General features: G+C 34.8%; 1 protein-coding gene across 1 annotated transcript in view; it reads left to right on the forward strand.

Annotated features, from left to right (window-relative positions):
* The first annotated feature begins 16,333 nt into the window (after window positions 1-16,333).
* Window positions 16,334-20,677, forward strand: part of LOC149414324 (uncharacterized) — a 65,355-nt gene continuing 61,011 nt past the window's right edge. Inside the window, exon 1 of the mRNA XM_089644134.1 lies at window positions 16,334-16,462. Within this exon, the coding sequence (XP_089500260.1) occupies window positions 16,396-16,462 (67 nt within the window). The 5' untranslated portion in view covers window positions 16,334-16,395. The remainder of the gene's footprint in view (window positions 16,463-20,677) is intronic.

The raw sequence follows: 20,677 nt of genomic DNA on the forward strand, positions 1-20,677 counted from the left end.
AAATAACGAGAGTCAATCGAGGACGACCCCGTAACTAAATGATTAATATCCTTCGCTCTAGATGCAGAACTAGTTGATTCAAAGAGGGCAACAGTGTTTTATTCACTTTATAACTTATATTTAATTTTAATATTAAAATCACTGGAGAAGGTGACAATCGCTCGTGTATTGGAAATATACTTTATCTCAAAAAACTTAGTTTTGAGATAAATTACTGTAGGACTTAACTAAATTCTTTTTGGACATTTTGTTACTTTCCTAGCAAACTAAGTGTAGAAACAACTTCAAATGTGATGATTTTTGGCCCGTGAGACTTTTAGGTGAAGCCTGCGACCTCTTTCGATGTGACCGAAAAAAAGAGTATAAAAAATTTACATTCAGAACGCGACAATGGTTTTCTTTCACGGTGTTTCAGATACACTTTAAGGTATTATTAGAAAACCCTGAGAAAAAGAAGATAAAACATAGCTGACAGGTACTAACGTATGCATCTACGTTACCAGAAAGCAGTTTAGACACAAATAAATAGGCGATCGAACATCCCTTTCGAATTTAATTTTAATTTCTTGTTATTTTAGGAAATAAACTTGCATAAGAATTTATTTGTAATAAGAAATTATGAGTGTAATGCTAATTAAATTGGGGACTATCCAGCGGATAATTATCACAGTTGTGGATTCATCAGCAGACACATTGAAAGAAACCATGATCGTGTTTGTAGTGCAGTTTTAAAATTCTAGTTGAAGACTATTTTGCTGTAAAAATCGGAGGAAACCATTTTCATCAGTTCTTGGGTAGTAAGTTGGGAACTTGTACAAGGATTAATTCTTTAAGTTAAAACCAGTTTTGTGCACAGAATGTGTCGATAAGGCTTTGGTAATGGATTCATAAATCTGGGTTTAGTTTTAATGAAACCTGTGAACTCGCACAAAGATTAAATCTTAAGTTGAATGCAGTTCTGTCTTTCGAATGATGTATTAAAATTCTAGTCGCGAATTCATCTGCTGACGCATTTCGAAGGAAACTATTCGCATGTTCCGAGTGGAGGTTAAATTCAAGTTTCACACCATATTCTGCAAAATTCCGAGGAAAGGCATTTGCTTGTTCCGCGTGTAACGATTATTTAAGTTCGTGGACTCTTATGCAGAATATTAATTTTAAACCAGTTTTGTGTTTTGAACGCAAATTTAAATTCGATTTGCGGGCTCATCTCAAATACAACTAACACGCAACTCAAGGGAAACTATTCTCGCGTTCCAAGTGCATTTATAAATTTCTAGTAGTAGATTAATTTGTGAACGTAACATTTTTCATTTTTTGTTTAAAGAGTTCTTGTCAGATGTGATATAAAAATAAAACAAAATTGTTTCTTAGTATGAAGAAATTATAATAAAATATCTAAGATTCCTACAAATAAGCAAATGAAAGAATTGAACGTACTTATTTTGGTTGTCGATGCATGATCGCAAGCGTGAATTGAAATTTTTTTACTGTGTAATGCGTAAAATTATTCAAATTCAATGAACTATTCATTTAAAAAACTGGAACTGATCAAAGAAGGCACCAAAATTATTTTTTAAATGTGTATTTGTTTCGTAAATTTTTTTGGCAGATTTGCACGTATTTAATTTACAGTTGCTGTTCTATCCTTCATTACTATTGATTTTATTATTACATCGTTTATTAGATCTATTTAATTTCTCAACAAAAAAGATAAGTATATATTACAAATAAAATTGACAGTGATTTTTTAATCCGTGTTTCAATAAAAAAAACATACAAACCGTCCATTTGGAGAATTCTTTCAGAGCGCTCTAAACATTCCTTTTTAATATCTTTGTAATCGACATCTATCTTCTTGCATGAAACATCAGCAACGATTTCTTCTGAAGGTCCTGGTTCTACCTTTATGGTAACTTCCCGCAGAGTTAAACGATCCATAATTGTGTCCTTTTCACCTGAAAACATAATGCATTGTCAGTTTTTACTTTTCATCGATCCCCTGGTGCTTGATATACAAAAACAATTTATTTTTTTAATTAATTACGTGAAACCATTCCCATTAAAAAGACTAAATAACTAACATCAAGTCGTTTCTGCGCGCGGAGAGGCAGAAAAAACGAACCGCCAAACAACTTGGTATTGGCCATTGAGGTATATAAGTAGAGCCAGCATTGTATGGGTCACCACGGGCTTCACTCGGTTACAAGCGCTCGCCGGGCACAGGTCTCCGGCAATAACTTCAAAATGTTCGGATTCGGGCGACATCGACAGCTGTCACACCTCCCTTCTTACTTCCCGTACGGAAACAATATTTTACACAGATTTTGCAAGTAATATAGACTCTATCAGTACACCACAATGGTCTTGGCACACGTCATAATCTCATTTACATAATCATACAACGTCTTATAGATAATCTTTAGAAATTAAGACAAATTAGACTCTTGACATAACCCAACTAGCGTATTTGGTTCTTTTGATGTTTCCTTGTCTTCCTCGGATGTCGCCAACTTCTTCTACTATTCACATACCCGTCATATATTCTCATTACGCTCCTTTCTTCGATCATTCGCTCTACATGCCCAAACCATCTAAGCATCCCTTCCTTTCTTACTCATTAAGCTCAGATCAGCCTTGCAATATTCGCGAATCTCCCCATTTATACATGGTTTTATCAGACACGCGCCTCAGTGATCTCATTTCTACAACATTCAGTCTACTTTCATCCGTCCTCGGCCAGTTCCGTGCGTCACTGCCATACATCAGGGTAGTTACCAATACTCCATTGTGGGCTGCTAGCTTCGCTTCTTTTTTTTTTTTTTTTTTTTTTTTTTTTTTTTTTTTTTTTTTTTTTTATTCAGTAAATTTTATGTATTACAATTTTTGTATACTTCATAACTCCCACACTAGGCTTATGCCCGTGTTGTGGTAGTCATAGGTAATTCTATAAATTCAAAATATATGTTTTTTATAAATATATATATACATATATATATACATATATATACACATACATACACATATATACACACATACATATATATATATATACATACATACAATCTATGTATATATATGCATACATGCATATACACATACAGCACACATATACATACATACACAGACACACATAAATGCATATATAAATACATACACAGACATACATAAATGCATATATAAATACATTCATATACATCTATATATGAACACACACAAACGTAATGTGTATTCACATATATACATACATATATAGATACATGGTTAATTTTATTATAATGGTTTAAAAGTTAGGAACTCATGTATTCTTTAAAAAAGGCTCGTCCCCTTTCAAATATCCAGTTTTGGACACGTATAATAAAAAGGGATATAGTATTAGTTGATTTTATGTCCCTGTCCAACGCGTTGTATATTTTAGGGGCGATGTACCAGAATTGTCGTTGAGCGAATGTGGTTCTAGTTTTTGGGAACACGCATCCCAGATTTGATGAAAAGCGGGTGTTTACTTGGTGTTGAGGAGCCACTAGCAAGTCATTTTTTCGTATGTAGCATAAGCTTGTCTTAATGAATAGCTGGCGAATGTCTAAGACCCTAATTTTGGTAAATAGTATTTTGGAGGGATAGGTAGGATGACATTTAAATATAATTCTGAGAACTAGTTTTTGTACTGTAATTATTGGATTAATGACGGATTCTGCACAGCCACCCCATCCCAGAATACCATATGCTGCTATCGATTGAAAAAGGGCAAAATATACGCTTTTTAGAGTCGTTAGGTCTAAGATGGATCTAAGACAGCAGAATATGTGGGAGAGTTTACGAAGTCTTTTTGTTGTTTCTTTTATATGGGTTTCCCAGCGTAGTTGGTCATCGATTATTATTCCCAAGTATTTAACTTCCTTTGAAGATTTAAGAGTTGAGCACGTGCATTGAATATTAGGTGAGGTTTCAGGAGTCTGTATGTTGAGTGAGCACGAGTGGATGGTAGGTTTGGGGCAGTTATTGGGAAAGCTATGTTTGGGTATGGAAAACGTCATGTATTGTGTTTTGTCGATATTAAGTGTAAGGAGGTTTGTGTCTAGCCAATGCTTAACTTTTGTTAGGCCAATATTAGTTTTGTTTGTAACTGATTGCCATGTTTCATCTTCAAATATTAAGACTGTATCATCGGCAAATGAAATTATCTTGCCTCCAATATTCATAGTGCATAGTGTGTTGATATATATGAGAAATAGAATTGGCCCTAGTACACTACCTTGAGGGACCCCATAGGACATGGATAATTTTTTGCTCATATATATTTTGTCAGAGTGGATAAGGGTTTGTTGTGTACGATTTGTTAAGTAGTTTTTAAACCATGTGAAGGCTATCCCTGTAATGCCGATCTGTTGAAGTTTTTTAAGTAGTAAAGGATGGGAAACCGTATCAAATGCTTTTGCGAGGTCAAGGAAAACAGCAAGTGGTTTGCGACCTTTGTCAAGATTTTGGGAAACAATTTTTGTGAGAGCAGCTATTGCATCAGAGGTATTCCTCCCTTTGCGGAAGCCATATTGGTTATCCGATAATATTTTATTATTTTCAAGGAACTTACAGAGTCTATTTTTCACCGCCTTTTCTATAATTTTAGAAATTGTGCTGAGTAATGATATCGGTCGATAATTATTAACAGATAATTTATCACCTGTTTTGAAGATAGGGATTATTGTGGCCTGTTTTAAAGAGTTAGGGAATATTCCGGTTTTAAAGCTTAAGTTGATAATGTGTTTAAGAGGTGGAGCTATAAATTTTTGAATGTGTTTGATAATTTTTGTTGAAATTTGATCTTTCCCGGCAGAGTTACTGTTTTTAAGAGATGAGATAAGTTCTATTATTTCTAGTTCAGTGGTGGGAGTGAAGTGAAAAGGGTTATAGCTGAGATTATTGACATGTATATTTTTTGCAAGATCTTTCTCCGAGACGTTGTTTTGGTCTAGAATATTTTTTGCTAATTTATGTCCGATATTGGAGAAAAATTGATTGAAATGGTCGGATATTTTTTCAGGTTCGGAATTGACATGAGTTGTTTGGTCTTCTATGTTAATTTTAACAATGGGTGAGTCGATTTTATGAATATTGGCTATATCTTTTATGATATTCCAAATTTTTTTTTTGTCATCAGTAGCTTCACTGATTTGTTTTTTGTAGTAATCTCTTTTAACACTGTTAATAATTTTTTTGCAGTTGTTTCTATAATGTTTATAAAATATGAGTGAATCATAATCATTGGGATTTTTTCTACAGAAGTTATGAATCTTGTCACGCTTTCTGATACAGTGAAGAATACCTGCAGTGATCCATGGTTTGAGTTTTGTGTCGGATTGTTTTTTTTTACTTTTTGTGTATGATGTTGCATCGGCCAAGTGGTTTTGTAAAGTATTTGTAAATATTTCGCATGCAGAAGTGGTATCGGTACAAGAATAGACAAGTTCCCAGTTTTCTTTAGAGACAGTATTTAGGAGAATGTCATAGGAAATTTTTTTTTGAGGGAGAGTATTTTGAGGTAGTTTGTGAATATTTTGGTTGATGGAAGTGATGGTTGAATAGTGATCTGTGACAGTTGATTGATATACAATGGATTTGCTGCCTAGTTTACTCTTAACAAAGACGTGATCTATACAACTACTAATGTTTGAATCTGATTCTCTGGTTGGGGCTGTGACGGCTGGCAAATATCCTAATAAAGTTAGTGTATTTAGGTATTCATTCGCTTGAGGATGCATTCTGTTGATTATGTTAATGTTGAGATCACCAATAAGATAGATGTTTTGGCTGTGTTCTATATTTGTTAAAATTTCATGCAGAGATTGTATGAATGGGGTTATATTATGTGTGCTTGGGGATCTGTATACAGTAATGATTGTTATATGATTATCAAGTTGAATTTTAAGACAGTTTGCGTTCTTAATTGTGACCTCTTTGACTGAATGTATGATGTGGTTTTTAATGTAAACAATAACGCCATCATTTTGAGTTTGGTTTTGGAGTGTATTATAGTGATTGTAGTTTTTTATCGTTTTTGGGACGAAATTTTCTTTAATCCAGCATTCGCTCAAAACAATTACATCGAAATCTGAGGCAAGGTGAGTGAGAAGAATTAAGAGTTCATCAAAATTATGGTTTATACTTCTTATATTCATAGAGAATATCGTAAGGGTAGAGTTCACTAGTAATAATTGACGTACTACTTCAGTGTCATTAGTAGTTGTACATGGAATCGGTGTTATGTTGTCTAGTAAGTCTGTTATGTCTTCCATTATTTGTTTTTTTGTTTTGCATTAAATTTAACGTTCTTGATTTTGACAGTAGCTAAACATGTGTGATAATTCAAGGCATAAGCGATAGTATAATTATAGAACATAGTAAGAGATTTATAGTTGGTTTTGTTACGACAGTAAATGTTGTTTAACAAAGCAATAAATATAATACAAAATACAAGGTAATTGATTTTGACATCAGTAAAATATTTGTTATGCTTGAGTGCAAAAGGAATAATAAAATAGTACAATACAATAATTGATTTAAAGTTGGACATGTTAAAACTGTAATTATTGTTTAGAAAGGCAATAAAAAGAATGAAAACTTTTGAGTTATTTAAATTAAAACCAGTAGAGCGTTTCAGAGATTTTAGGGATAAAGTAATAATACAAGAGCTGCAGTTGTGTATGTAAAAATTGAATGTACTCTTTGAGCAATAGTTATTATAAGATGAGCTTAAGGTTTTATATAATGTAAGATAAGAAGAAAAAATTCCAAGTAATGTGGGGAAAAAACAATGTTTCCATAAGTTTGTGATTTTAGTAGAACTAGGAAAAAATAAATTAAGAAAAATTAAAATAATTGGTAAATCTAAATAGTTATAATAGTTACTAAAGTAAATTCTAAGCATGTTGATTTTAAATGTTTTTGGTTTCTGAGAGTAGTGCCAGTTTTTCCGCATTAGAAACAAGAATGGCAGCTGTTCCGATGTCTCGACGTACATATATCTGCCCCCCTTTGATCCAAGCATATTTACATTTTTTCTCTTTTGTCGCCTGGCGGGCCAGATACCATAAGTGGTTTCCACGAAATGTCAGATGCTCTGCTATGTACACTGGTGAGCTCGGTCCGGCGATCCCCATGTTTAATGTGTTAAGTTTCTCTTCAGGACAGGATGCTTGTTTGTGAAAAGCCTTAAGGTCCGATAATAGTTGGTCTCGGTAGTAGTTAGAGGTGAATTTGAATATTATCGGTCCATTTTTATTTTTTTGCGTGGTCCTGTAGGCCGCTTCAATGTTTGAAGTATCCACTTTTGAATTGATAGTTTTACATATGTTGTGAAATATGTTTTTCAAGCTTTCTCCATTTGTTTCTGAGATACCCCGCACCTCCACATTTTTCGCTCTTGCTGTTCTTTCAATATTTTCGAGTTGGCCTTCTAGAATTTCAACTCGGGATTCTAGAGAGGAATTATGTTTCATGAGTATTAAGTTTTTGTCTTCAAGATCCCGAACGCGACAGAGAATGTCTTCATATTGTTTACTCATGTAGGTTATTGATTCCAGGATTTTATTATTTTGCGCAATGATCGCGTTTTGACTCTTGATAAAGTCGTTGTTTTCAGTTCCTGTAGGTATGTCGCCACTGGAGGCGTCGCAAATCGGTGACTTTGTGGTGGTAATACACTTCTTGCATTTAAGCTGGTTCCGACGTTCTTGTGTGAGGCGCCGATATGCAGTTTCGGTTACACCACCGCAGAGGAGATGGTATGCCTCTTTACACACTAGGCACACAAACGTCGTTCCTTCTGATTCTAAACATATTGAGCAGTTAGGCATGGTTAAATAGCTTTCTAGCAGCCCGGTTTATTATTTTAAAATAAAATTAATATAAGATTTAAAAAAAGGTTTTTTTTTTTTTTTCTCGCCGGTGTGAGGATCGAACCGTGGTCTACTTAACAAGGCGCTACCGGCGCGTTAATCCACAGAGCTACGGCGAAAGGGTAGGCTTTGGACAAAGGGTACTTATTTAATTTCCAATAAAGGTTTTTTTCACCTAATTCTATACAGATTCGGATTCCCCAGCCCTTAATTAGTCTAAATCAAGTTCAATTTCGGTTATTCGAGTGACTCCCATAAACCGAATTTTACCCGCAAGTTAGTACTGCCGGCCGGGAGATAGAGCAGTCTATGCTGTTGATTACGAAGATAGCCAGACATTAATGCTATAGCAATCATGGTCATTTATGATGAGTCATGAGGAATGAAACATAGGTACATCATAGGTACTAACAGATTAGTTACTGAAACTTAAAATATAACTTGAAATATTACATACCATATTACAATATTGCTGACGATAAAAATGCTTGGTGAGGTATTCTAAACGTCAGATTGTTTGACCATAGACAAATGCATAGAAGCCAAAATACAGTAGTGATGTGCCAAAATATAGTATACTATTGAAACTATTAAAAATACAAAATCCTCTACTAGACCGTTTTTTCAACAATTCAAAATGACATAAAAAACATTCAAGGTTAAAAAACCACATTCGCTCAAAGAAACTATATTTATTTTGCAACAAAACTCCACAAAATTCTTCCCCCAGATAAAACGAATATAAAAGTTTAATGAGTATAAACCAAGAATAAAAATCTGTCTTGAAACTTCGAAAACGACATAGGAAACTAATAAAATAGAATTAAATAAGTGTAGTCCGCCTCAGCACAGGTCCCTAGTGAGGAGGACTTAAGAGATACAATTAGTGTACACAAATCAACCATAATATTTTGTATGAACAATGTTGTCTATAGTCGCTAAAATAAACAAATATAATAAAAATCTACCAACAAGCATTATTTTTAAATTATTCCAATGTAAACAATGTATTCATGTTCGCATTTTCCTGCCTGAATCGAAACACGTGAAAATATGTTCCTGCGGTCGAAGGACGATGTCCCATTTAGACATTGGAGGGGACCCACCCTTTCCCGACGGCTGTGTGAGGAAACTGATTGTTTAACCTTCTTAGCCGCACACGTCAGGACTCTAATTTCTTTGTAAAAAGAAGCAAAATTTATTTTAAAACGATTCTAGACCCTCCAATGTCCCTGCATGCATGATTGTTAGTACGAAAAAATGTATGCATACTTACATTAATAGTAACACATAATAAAAACACATCTAAAATGTGTTCGCCTGGTGGTTTGGCATCTAAAATTAAATAATAAATAAGGAGCACAATATTTATAAGTGGAAATATGATTGAAACATAAAAATATACAAGCTGCGTATTGAGGGCAGTTTACCCCACTATCACGGGGCAGTCCCGGCAAGAATGAGCGTGGCAAGCGGCCTGGCCACAACGATCCCAAGCACCCGCGTCCCTTAGCCAGTTTTCCGAGAGTACCCTCGAAGAAATGTAAATGGGGGGAGGGGGGGGGGGAGATACTCCCAAAGACCCTAGGGAATGAAGTGAGCCTCAGGTCACCGGAGGCAGGACGGAAGGGGACCGGGCTCGCGCAAACATTCCCCAGGCCCGCTCATGATGCCGGGGGAGGCACCCGTGGTTCGTGGGACAGCCGCACCGGATTAATGTCACCTTACTGGATGCAGGAACAGGGTCTATCCGCCCCATGGTGGGGAAATGAACAACACAGTACGATAGAGTTCAGTTCGACAACCTATTCATGAACCAATTTGTTAGTAACAAATAAAAAGGCAAATAACAAACGTAGAAAATAAGTTGTGATCAACAACAAATTGACCGTTCATAATAGAAAAAAAGATTAACATAGTATTAAAGAGCTAAAACACAAAAAGAAACAGTATTATCACTATCAACGCGTTCCTAATAAATAAGGCCCAAATTCAAAAGTAAAAGGAAGAATGTGCATAAAAAAAAACAGTGTAAAGAACGGGCAAAAACAGTGTGAAAAGCCAATATACACAATAAATGAATAAAAAATAATAAAACAAACAAATAAAATAATACATGCATTGCGATCATGCCATAAGACAAAGAAAGTAGAACCAATGAGTATATAAAAATAAAAATAAAACACAAAGCAATTGCGCATAAACAATATTAAAGTTGTTATAGAGGAGTAACCGTGGAGTGACAGGAACAATACGCTTGGCACCTGAAACAAAGATGATTTTAATCTAAATCAGCAACTATAAGCACAGGCCGTCTCTCTACCCAGGACTTTACAAACTTTTTGAAGCATTCAAAATTCTCTCTGTTCAACACGAGATCGGCATTCCATGCCGGTCTTGTAATCCCTCTCAAGCCATCCAACATTTCCTCTCGGGCATCCTTCATCAACTCGCAGTGCCACAGAATGTGCTCGGCTGTCTGGTTAGTGTCACCACATGAACAGTTCGGATGAGGAGACAAGGCGAGACTATGTAGCCGCCCCCTGAGCCCCCCATGACCGGACACCAATTGCGTCATATAGTGATCCAGTTTTATGTGCGCCCCTTCCATTCTTCTTTTAACTGAAGGGAAGAAAGAGAAAGTCAATCTACCCTTCGTCGACCTATCCCATCGCTCTTGCCATACACTCAGCGTCCTATCTCGCATGGCTTTCAATAAGCCAGGAAGGGACACCGCTCCACCGGGTGTCAGTTCGACTCCCAGGTGGACAGTGGCCTTACCTCTTGTCAATGCCTTTTTTGTCAAAACTTCCCTAATTTCCAAGTCAATCGGCAGTGTACCAGCCAGAACCGGTAATGCATCATTAGCCACAGTCCTATATGCGCCCGAAAGCGCCAACAGGGGAGTCCGTTGGCCCCGCTTGAGGGCCAAGTGGATCAATGCATTATCCAGCCGGTGCTCCCACACAGAAGCGGCATACGAGACATGCGTCACGTAAACACCCCTATATATGAGGCGAAGTGCCGGAGTCCGCAATCCCCACTCAGCCGTTGAGAGCCTTCTCAATTTCAAGAATAGGGCCTGGGCCCTGCTAGAAACGCTCTTGACGTGCGCTAGGAACGAAGAAGATCTATCTAAAGTGACGCCTAAATACCTGGTGCTTTCAACGAAACGAATAGTGGAGCCTCCCATTCTGGTGGTAGGGTTTCTGGCACGACTGAGCATACCCTTCATCAAGAGTCCCACGGTCTTATGGGGAGCAAAGTTCAGCCTGTTTCTCTTATCCCATTCAAGAATTTCACGCAGACCCTCTTCTGCTTTACTCTCCACTTCCTTTCTGCTGTCCCCTGAGACCAAAAGAAACTTATCATCTGCGTAGTCGACCGATATGCATCCTTCAGGCAAGGGTAACCTAGAGGAGTCGTCAAAAAAGATGTTCCAAAGGTCAGGCCCGAGGACTGACCCTTGTGGACAGCCCATGTTAACGTCACGTATGATGAAAAAATCACCATACATCACAATAACCTTTCTGTTACGTAAATAATCACTAATAATATTGAACAGTAAAGGCGGGCAATTACGACTTTCCAACTTAGTTAAAATCATCGGCCACCACGCATGATCGAAGGCACCCGAGATGTCCAAAAATATTCCAATTACATACTTCTTGGTACAAACCCTCACCCATTCTAGCGCATACTTAATGGGCGTGCTCAGTGGACTTACCGGGGACGAACCCAAATTGACGGTCGCAGGGTGGAGACAGGGTGAGACGGAGCCTATGTTTGATGATTTTTTCCAGTATTTTACCTAAGATTGGAAGTAAAGTGATGGGTCTGTAGGCTCCGATATCTGTTCTCGGCTTGTTGTTCCCCTTTGGCATAATCCGGAGCACGCCTTTCTTCCATTCTGTAAGGAATACTCCTCTACGCAAGCACGTTTCCAACACTTGATAAAGCTCCTCTTTAGCGTGGATCCAAACATTCTTCGCTATTTTGCCGTTCAATCTGTCAAATCCCGGTGCCTTCTTCGGACCCAAGCCCTTAATTATGATTTCAACCTCTGCTCGACTTAATGGTGGCATGCCGTCTCCCTGGGCGAGGTCTCTAGGTGGAAGCCGTGACAGGTTTCTTACCTGTTGATGGTGAGCACTTTCCCGATTAAATGTTACTTTCCCCATACTTGAAATGGCAGTCCGTAGTCACCTGATCCCTTTCCCTCCACTATCTACTTCTCTTCAATACAGAATCGTTCAAAGTACTAGATACTCTCAGTATCGCCCTGGCAAGAAACTATGTTTAAAATCCAAATGCTACTTGAAATGGCAGTCCGTAGTCACCTGATCCCTTCCTTTCCCTCCACTATCTACTTCTCTTCAATACAGAATCGTTCAAAGTACTAGATACTCTCAGTATCGCCCTGGCAAGAATCTTTTTTTAAAATCCAAATGCTACTTGAAATAGCAGTCCGTAGTCACCTGATCCCTTTCCCTCCACTATCTACTTCTCTTCAATACAGAATCGTTCAAAGTACTAGATACTCTCAGTATCGCCCTGGCAAGAAACTATGTTGAAAATCCAAATGCTACTTGAAATGGCAGTCCGTAGTCACCTGATCCCTTTCCCTCCACTATCTACTTCTCTTCAATACAGAATCGTTCAAAGTACTAGATACTCTCAGTATCGCGCTGGCAAGAATCTTTTTTTAAAATCCAAATGCTACTTGAAATAGCAGTCCGTAGTCACCTGATCCCTTTCCCTCCACTATCTACTTCTCTTCAATACAGAATCGTTCAAAGTACTAGATACTCTTAGTATCGCCCTGGCAAGAAACTATGTTTAAAATCCAAATGCTACTTGAAATGGCAGTCCGTAGTCACCTGATCCCTTCCTTTCCCTCCACTATCTACTTCTCTTCAATACAGAATCGTTCAAAGTACTAGATACTCTCAGTATCGCCCTGGCAAGAAACTATGTTTAAAATCCAAATGCTACTTGAAATGGCAGTCCGTAGTCACCTGATCCCTTCCTTTCCCTCCACTATCTACTTCTCTTCAATACAGAATCGTTCAAAGTACTAGATACTCTCAGTATCGCCCTGGCAAGAAACTATGTTTAAAATCCAAATGCTACTTGAAATGGCAGTCCGTAGTCACCTGATCCCTTTCCCTCCACTATCTACTTCTCTTCAATACAGAATAATATTTTAATGACTTGTAAAATACCGTTTTTGTGCAAAAGCACCTCGGGGCGCTGTACAAATATGTAATACATTACAACAATGTTCCATGTTATCACCAACAACATGGTTTTCCAATAAGAGGTGTTATTTTGAATAGCTCGCTATTTCGGTAGATGTTACCTTTGAAGCTGTCATTTTTTGACATTTGATAAGTAGAAACTACGCCATAAATAAAAATGGAACGATACACGCTTCAACAACGCATTAAAATTATTAAAATTCACTATTATTAATTATTATAATTCCGTCGAAAAATCATCTTGAGTGATGAGGCCCATTTCCACCTCGGTGGCTTCGTCAACAAGCGAAATTGTCGCATCTGGGGCTCGGAAAACCCAAGAGTTATTGTTGAATAGCCTCTTTACCCTCAACGTGTGACTGTTTGGTGCGGTTTATGGTCCGGCGGAGTCATTGGACCTTACTTTTTCGAAAATGAGGCTGGAGCAACAGTTAAGGTGAATGGATTGCGCTATCGAGAGATGATTAATGATTTTTTTATGGCCGGAATTGGATGGTTTTGATCTGGACAACGTTTACTTTCATTAAGATGGCGCTACGTGTCACACAAGCAACGAAACCATTGATCTTTTACTGGAAAAGTTTCTTTGAATATCAAAATAACACCTTTTATTGGAAAACCCTGTATACATGAAGATCAGTACCATACTTGCCTGGTAGATTACTTGAGATTAACACTTAATTAACATTAACTAGTTGTTTATTAGCGAAATTTAAATACAGGATTTAGGACTGGCTGCATTAAACACTGATTGAAGTTTGTCAATTTGATATTTTGGAAGACTGGCATAAATGCCGTTGCAGTAATCGAGACGTGAGACCACGTAAGAAATCTACGCGTTCTGGAATTTTTTGTTTTATAAACTAGTCAAATTCCAGTTTCCAGAGTAAAGATCAAGTGATACTTCTCTAAATAGTATAAAATAATGTTGCTAATGTTTGTGCGCTTAGTTCTTCTAAATTACCCAACAGATTTTGAGAGGGTTCTCACTATCATTTACAGAATTTCTTCCGGAAGGTTTATATATATAAAACATGCATATTGTATTCATAGAAAGTATATAAAAGTCGAAGTTTTGTAATGAGATATAAACCTTATGAGATTGTTACAACTTCAAAGCTTTACACCGAACTATTATAAGTCCCCGAGCAAAGCCAGCTAGTACAATATAAAATATTATTGGAAGGAACACCAATGTGATACTTACAATGTAAAAATGTGTGGGAATTGATGGTGAAATTACAACAAATTAACTTTGTTTTTACTAAGGAAATTAAAGTACATTTTATGTAATAGGATTGATAACACTACTCTTCCATGGAAGTGTTTTCTTGTGGTTTGAATTCACGAGAGATAGTAGACAACTCAATTAATGAAGGACTGAATACTATAGTTAATAGAAGTCCACAACAGAGTGCTGATACCAACACTGTTGAGGCATGAATCTGGAAAAAATCTTTTTATTGTACTTGTTTATTATTGTGATAACACATTCCTACAATACGTTTGTATTCATTAATTTTTTTAATTACAAAAAAATATGAATATGGATCACCGTCAATGTTTAAACCGCATTTTTTTTAATAATATTAATACATGCCTTTTAAAGAAAAATATGAACACCTTGCTGAGCAACACACCTACAATACAAGAACTAAATCCTCAAACATACTAAAAATTCCAAAATTAAATACATCTTTCGGCCAGAAGAACCACTATTTCCATGCTATAAAATTATATAATGCCCTTCCTATTGAAATTAAAAACACCAAGGATAGAGAAAAGTTTAAAAAGGACATCAAATTATGGCTAACGAAACATGAAGATGAGGAAATCATTAAATTTATGAAGTAACCCCAACGCAACCTTTAGACAATAAACATAAATACTTTTTGCTTAATATATTTTATGATGAGGAAATCATGACCAACACAAATACAACAAACTACAGTCCGCCTCGGAACAGGAATACCTAGTGAGGAGGACTGAGAAAAAACAACATCACTTTATATCTTTTTTTTTACTTAATATTTTATCATTTTTACCTTACATTATATTGCCGTTAATTAAAATAATAATAAAAAAAAAAAATAATAATAATATTAATTCAGTTTTTTTATGTGCATTCAATAGATCAGATCCTACAACTGGAATTGAGTCCTCAAAACTTGAATGTTTTTTATGTGCCTTCAATAGATCAGATCCTACAACTGGAATTAAGTCCTCAAAACTTGAATGTTTTTTTATGTGCCTTCAATAGATCAGATCCTACAACTGGAATTGAGTCCTCAAAACTTGAACGTTTTTTTTCATCTGGACTTTTCTTTGATTCGTTATCCTTTTTACTTGAATAAAATCTTATTGATTTCTTTTTACACAAGTTTACCTTGATGTCTAACATTGGTTCCTTCAGTATTGGTTTAGGCATTTCATATCTGTGTCTGTTATGATAATGAATTGTCAAAATAAGTCGAGGAAAAATGGAAAAAAAAACTGAAATTTTCAGAATTTCAAAAAAAAAAAACAATGTTTACCACTGTGAACATTGGAAAAGTTACGTAATCCAGCATCTAAGTTCAAATGTTCACTACGGTGAACAATGTCAAATGTAGGAGTTCTAATCTCTAAATAATTTAAAACAAAGTCGCTTTCCGCGTCTGGTTGTTTCTGCACTTAGTTCTTTTAAACCACGCAACGAATTTTGCTAGGATTTTCAATATCATTCAGAGAATTTCTTCCGAAAGGTTTATATATATAAAACATGCATTTAAAATTTATAGAAAGTTGAGAAAAGTCGGTGTTTTTTAATTTAGTCAAAAAAAATTCTTTCGAGCACTTACAATGCTAACTCTGGCTAAACCTTATAAGATACATCAAAATAATATACAACGGAATTGTTTTATCTTAAAAAGGCCTACAGAAAAGTCCTCCTAGAGATAACATCGTGTATACATCAGCTAGTTAGATATAAATGAAAAATTGTAAACACTATTTATTTATCTATATTTATTGCCAATAATTACAAATTTGCAAAAATCATTTACTGTGTCCTATTTCCTGCTATTTTTTTCTGACGCAAATTCGTTATCTTTTGTGTGACCCCAAAAGCCAAATAAACTGATAAAACTTTTGAATAAATATGATAGTTGAGGTCTACGCATCCCATTGTGCTTTCAAATAAGAACTGCAGTGGAACTTACTAAACCTTTTGTAGATTCAATGTTGAAAAATAAATCATAATGAGTTATCTTCTATTGATTGTATCCGTTGTACTTGTGTTCACTTCTGTTCTAGGACAGCTGGAAGGTAAGAATTTTAAAAATATATGTACACTTTTTATATAGGTACCTACTTCATATTATAAATAAAACAATATTTATAATTATTACAAAACCGATGACACGTAATTTAAAATTTAGAAATACATAATTCTTCTATAAATACTTTTCAGTATATTGTATTATAATTAATTGCCGTAGTTGCTTTACAAGGACTGGGGGCTCGTGACTTTTGGATATACTAGAGTGCTAATATTACAAAACATGGCATTATTGATGTTGTTGTAGCTGAAAACGATTTTAATTTTTTTTTAGAAAATTCAATTTTTTGCATGATGATTTTCAGGAAATCCGTGCGGATAAAGTGAAATTTCCTAAAAATCTTCATACTAAAAATTGAATTTTCGAAAAAAAAAAATTGTTTTCAGCTACAACATCAATAATGCAATTTTTTTTAATATTAGCACTTAAGTACACCAAAAAGTCAAAGCAAAATAAATTTTTAATCAAAAGGTACAACCAATATCTAGTACGGATATTGGTTATTTGTTGTTTTGTTTTACATTATAATTTATCGGCCAATATAATTCAATATTTGGGAGGCAACTTTGGCATTTTTTTTAAAAGTTGATTGTAATTTAAAAAATATATATTTAGCCCTACCTACTGTGCTAATATAATCTCTAAATAGTATAAAATAAAGTCGCTATCCGCGTCTGTCTGTTTGTGCTCTTAGTTCTTCTAAACTACGCAACGGATTTTGATAGAGTTTATACTATCATTTAGAGAAATTTTTCTTGAAAGTTTATATAGATATAATACATACATTATATTTATGGAAAGCAGAGAAAAGTCAATGTTTTATAATCAAGTCGAAAAATTCTATTTTCGGGCACTACATTGCTAACGCTGGCTAAACCTTATGAGATACATCAAAATAATGTACTACGGAATTGTACATCCTACAAAAGGTCTTCAGAAAATTTATCCTAGAAAAAAATAATGTATAAGGCCTGTGAAAACTGCTTTAAAGTTCAAAATCTCGTACTTACGAACCCTTTTTCGGATATGATTTTATTGTATATTGTGGTAAATTAACTTATTTATAAAATGATCGGAAAAAATTAAATATTTATGCCTGAACATCCACAAAATAAAATAAAAGGCACTTTTAGGCCATGTGTTATTGATAGCGGAACGATTTAAATATTACACGACGTAGTGCATCGCCTTAAGAATATCTAAAGATTACAAAAACATTATGTTCAAAATGCTTTATACAAGTCTTGTTTGAAGCCACTTAGAATACAACTCCCCTATATGGAACCCGTCCTACAACATCCATATAAATACCATTGCAAGGATCCAACGAAAATTTCTCCGATCAATTAATTTTAAATTAGGAATTCCTGCGAACGACATTAATTGTGATTTTCTATTACAAACATTGCGACTTTTATCGTTAAAAGAGAGACAAATACTTAATGATTTATTTAAAATAAACAGTAACTGGTTTGACTCCGCTGAAAGTCTCGATGGTAAATTTTCATAACCAACACTTCTGCCACAGGTCACCCCATGTGGCAAGTTACGTTAGGTGACTTGGCAGGGGTGCCCAGGTTCATGGTATGAGGTTTGTCCTACTGTGTGGCGGGTCGGATTTGGTGAGACTCGATGAGGGAGATCTTTTTACCTATCCAGCAGGACTCTCTCAACCTATCGCCTTGCTCCGCACTGGGAGGGATGAATTCAAACGTCGGTTACTCCTGGTTACACTAATCCCCAGATTCCTACCCATCTCTCATACCTTTTTCCTTCCCAGATCTTTAACTATAACCCTAAAATAGCCGAAAAATATATTTTTTTGGTTTTTTTTTTGAAAATGCTCAAATCAAAAAACTTTATGTTTTTTTGGGTTCCCCATGTGGTGTAGATTCTCCAGTTTCCCGCTTGTACTACGAGTTTCCGGACACCGTGTATAATAGATGTGAACTATATCTCACTCATTTTCCATGAGTGATATTTTATTCTCCAAATATATACATAATGTAATTTTTCATTACCAATTACATTATTTTATTAAAGTTTTAAGTACTGACATTTGATTTTATATTTAATTAAATTTAATTACATTAATGACGTATTTCCCATCTCACTAGATGTGAAACGCCTGTGTTGAGATGGCAGTTTACAGAGTGGTTCAAGTAGGAATTATTTTATATTTTTACTTTCTCACTGCAATATACTTTCCACAACAATGCACAGATCATAATATTAATTACGTATAAATAACTACAATAACAAGCTAACGCTTCCAAGGGGAAGATTAGTATTCAAATCTCATAATACGAACTTACCTTATTTCTTAAAAAAAATATAAGAAAGTGCCGTCACAGAAAATCATACGATTCAATTTTTCATTGAGGTCAGTCTGGGGTTTTGTATATTGCTAAAATATAAAAATACATCTCTCTGACAATAACAACATTCCAAGCACATTTAAAAATATACATATTATTTTCAAGAACATGGAAGGTCTCCCGCAAAACTTGGCGGGACGCCAATAATCGGGTATTTTTATTCAGTATTTTTGAATATTTGGTGTTCATTTCTATTCAGCGTTTAGTCTGGAGAAGTTCACCGTATAAAATTATTGTTTTCTTCTTTAAACAATTGAAAAATGCGTTATTTACCAGAAATATGTTTCATAGTGTTAGTTTCAGTGTTAATTTGGAATGAACGTCAAACGAAAGGTTAGAATTTTAAAACTATATATTTAATTTAAAACTCATCCAATTAACCGGTGTCTTCATCCCATATAACCGTTGGGACATCGTAAATTTTGACGGTATGGTGAAATTTATGCACTTTTTATAATTGAAAATACCCTTTGAAGATTATGTGATTCAAATGCTTTTTTTTCAATGCAACTGACTTGGACATAGCCGTGAGTCAAACTTTACTCTATATGAATTAATTTAAATTTTGATTTCGAAGGCTCGTATCGTTAATATTGATTTTTTTATATGTAATTCATATTTTGGCTTTTATTAAAAATATTATTTTCTACATTTAAATATGATTTTTTTTTATATTTCATACTTTATGAATTACTCACGGTTTATTTTATTTTATTTTTTATTTTTTTATTGAATAAATAGTTAATACATAATATCAACAAACAAGTCCTGCTAAGCCGATTGAATTGGCTTGTCAACAGGTGCTTAAAGTTAGTTTCAAATACATTTTTTAAAGTTATAATTTACATCTTATATCTACAGAATTAACAATTTTTTCATACAATTTTTCATACATATTAAAATAAATCTTTTTTTTCCGATAGCCAATTTTTCACCATATATTTAACCTTATTCATAGACTGACATTGCTTTATAGTGTTAGGTAATAAATTAAATATCTTCGGTATGTTGTATTCAAACGTTCTCTGTCCGTATTTATTATTAAATTTTGGAACTATTAACCCGTCATTGCGCGTGAATCTAGTACTGTATTTATGTTCTAATTTATCTTTATGCTGCGGGGTAAATATATAGTGAATTATGATTTTTTGCCATAGTATAGCCTTAACAGGTAAAAATTTGGCACTCTGAAACAGCAACGGTGTATTATGTCTCTGTTTAAAAATATTAGGGACGACTAGTAATTTTACAATTGCGTTTTGTACAACTTGGACTTGTTTCAGATTGGTTCGAAAATAATGATTTTTTTAAAGTACAAATATGTTTTTAAACTGAATAATAATAATAATATATGGCTGATTTTTATAGCGCCGTTTTTATTGAAAATCACCTCAAGGGTGCTGTACAAATATATGTATTGAATAATAAATATAAACTGGCTTACAACTAGTGACTTACGACAAAGGCTTATAATTACTGACTTTAAACTAGTAACTTACATCTAAGACTTCTAGAGACTTATGACTTAGGCTTAATGACGTATATATTTACGTCTGTGAAATACAGTTGTCAAGTTAGCAGGTCGTGACGTCACGGGTGATGCATTTAGTTGTGGAAAAGAAAAACAATATTTGTGTACTTTAATTTTCCAACTCTTCGTTTATTTAGCCGGAGATAGATATATAAATACATTCTTCGGTTTTCCCACTATCGTGCTGTGTATAAACATATTGCTGGAAAATATTTAAAACATTTATGTTCGACGTAAAGGGACATCATTCCATTGCGGTACTTTTACGTTAATTTAAAGTTTTCACCTTTAA

The sequence above is a fragment of the Hesperophylax consimilis genome, chromosome 20 (genome assembly GCF_061612785.1).
Source record: "Hesperophylax consimilis isolate HC1 chromosome 20, BYU_Hcon_1.0, whole genome shotgun sequence".
NCBI classification, from domain to species: Eukaryota; Metazoa; Arthropoda; class Insecta; order Trichoptera; family Limnephilidae; genus Hesperophylax; species Hesperophylax consimilis.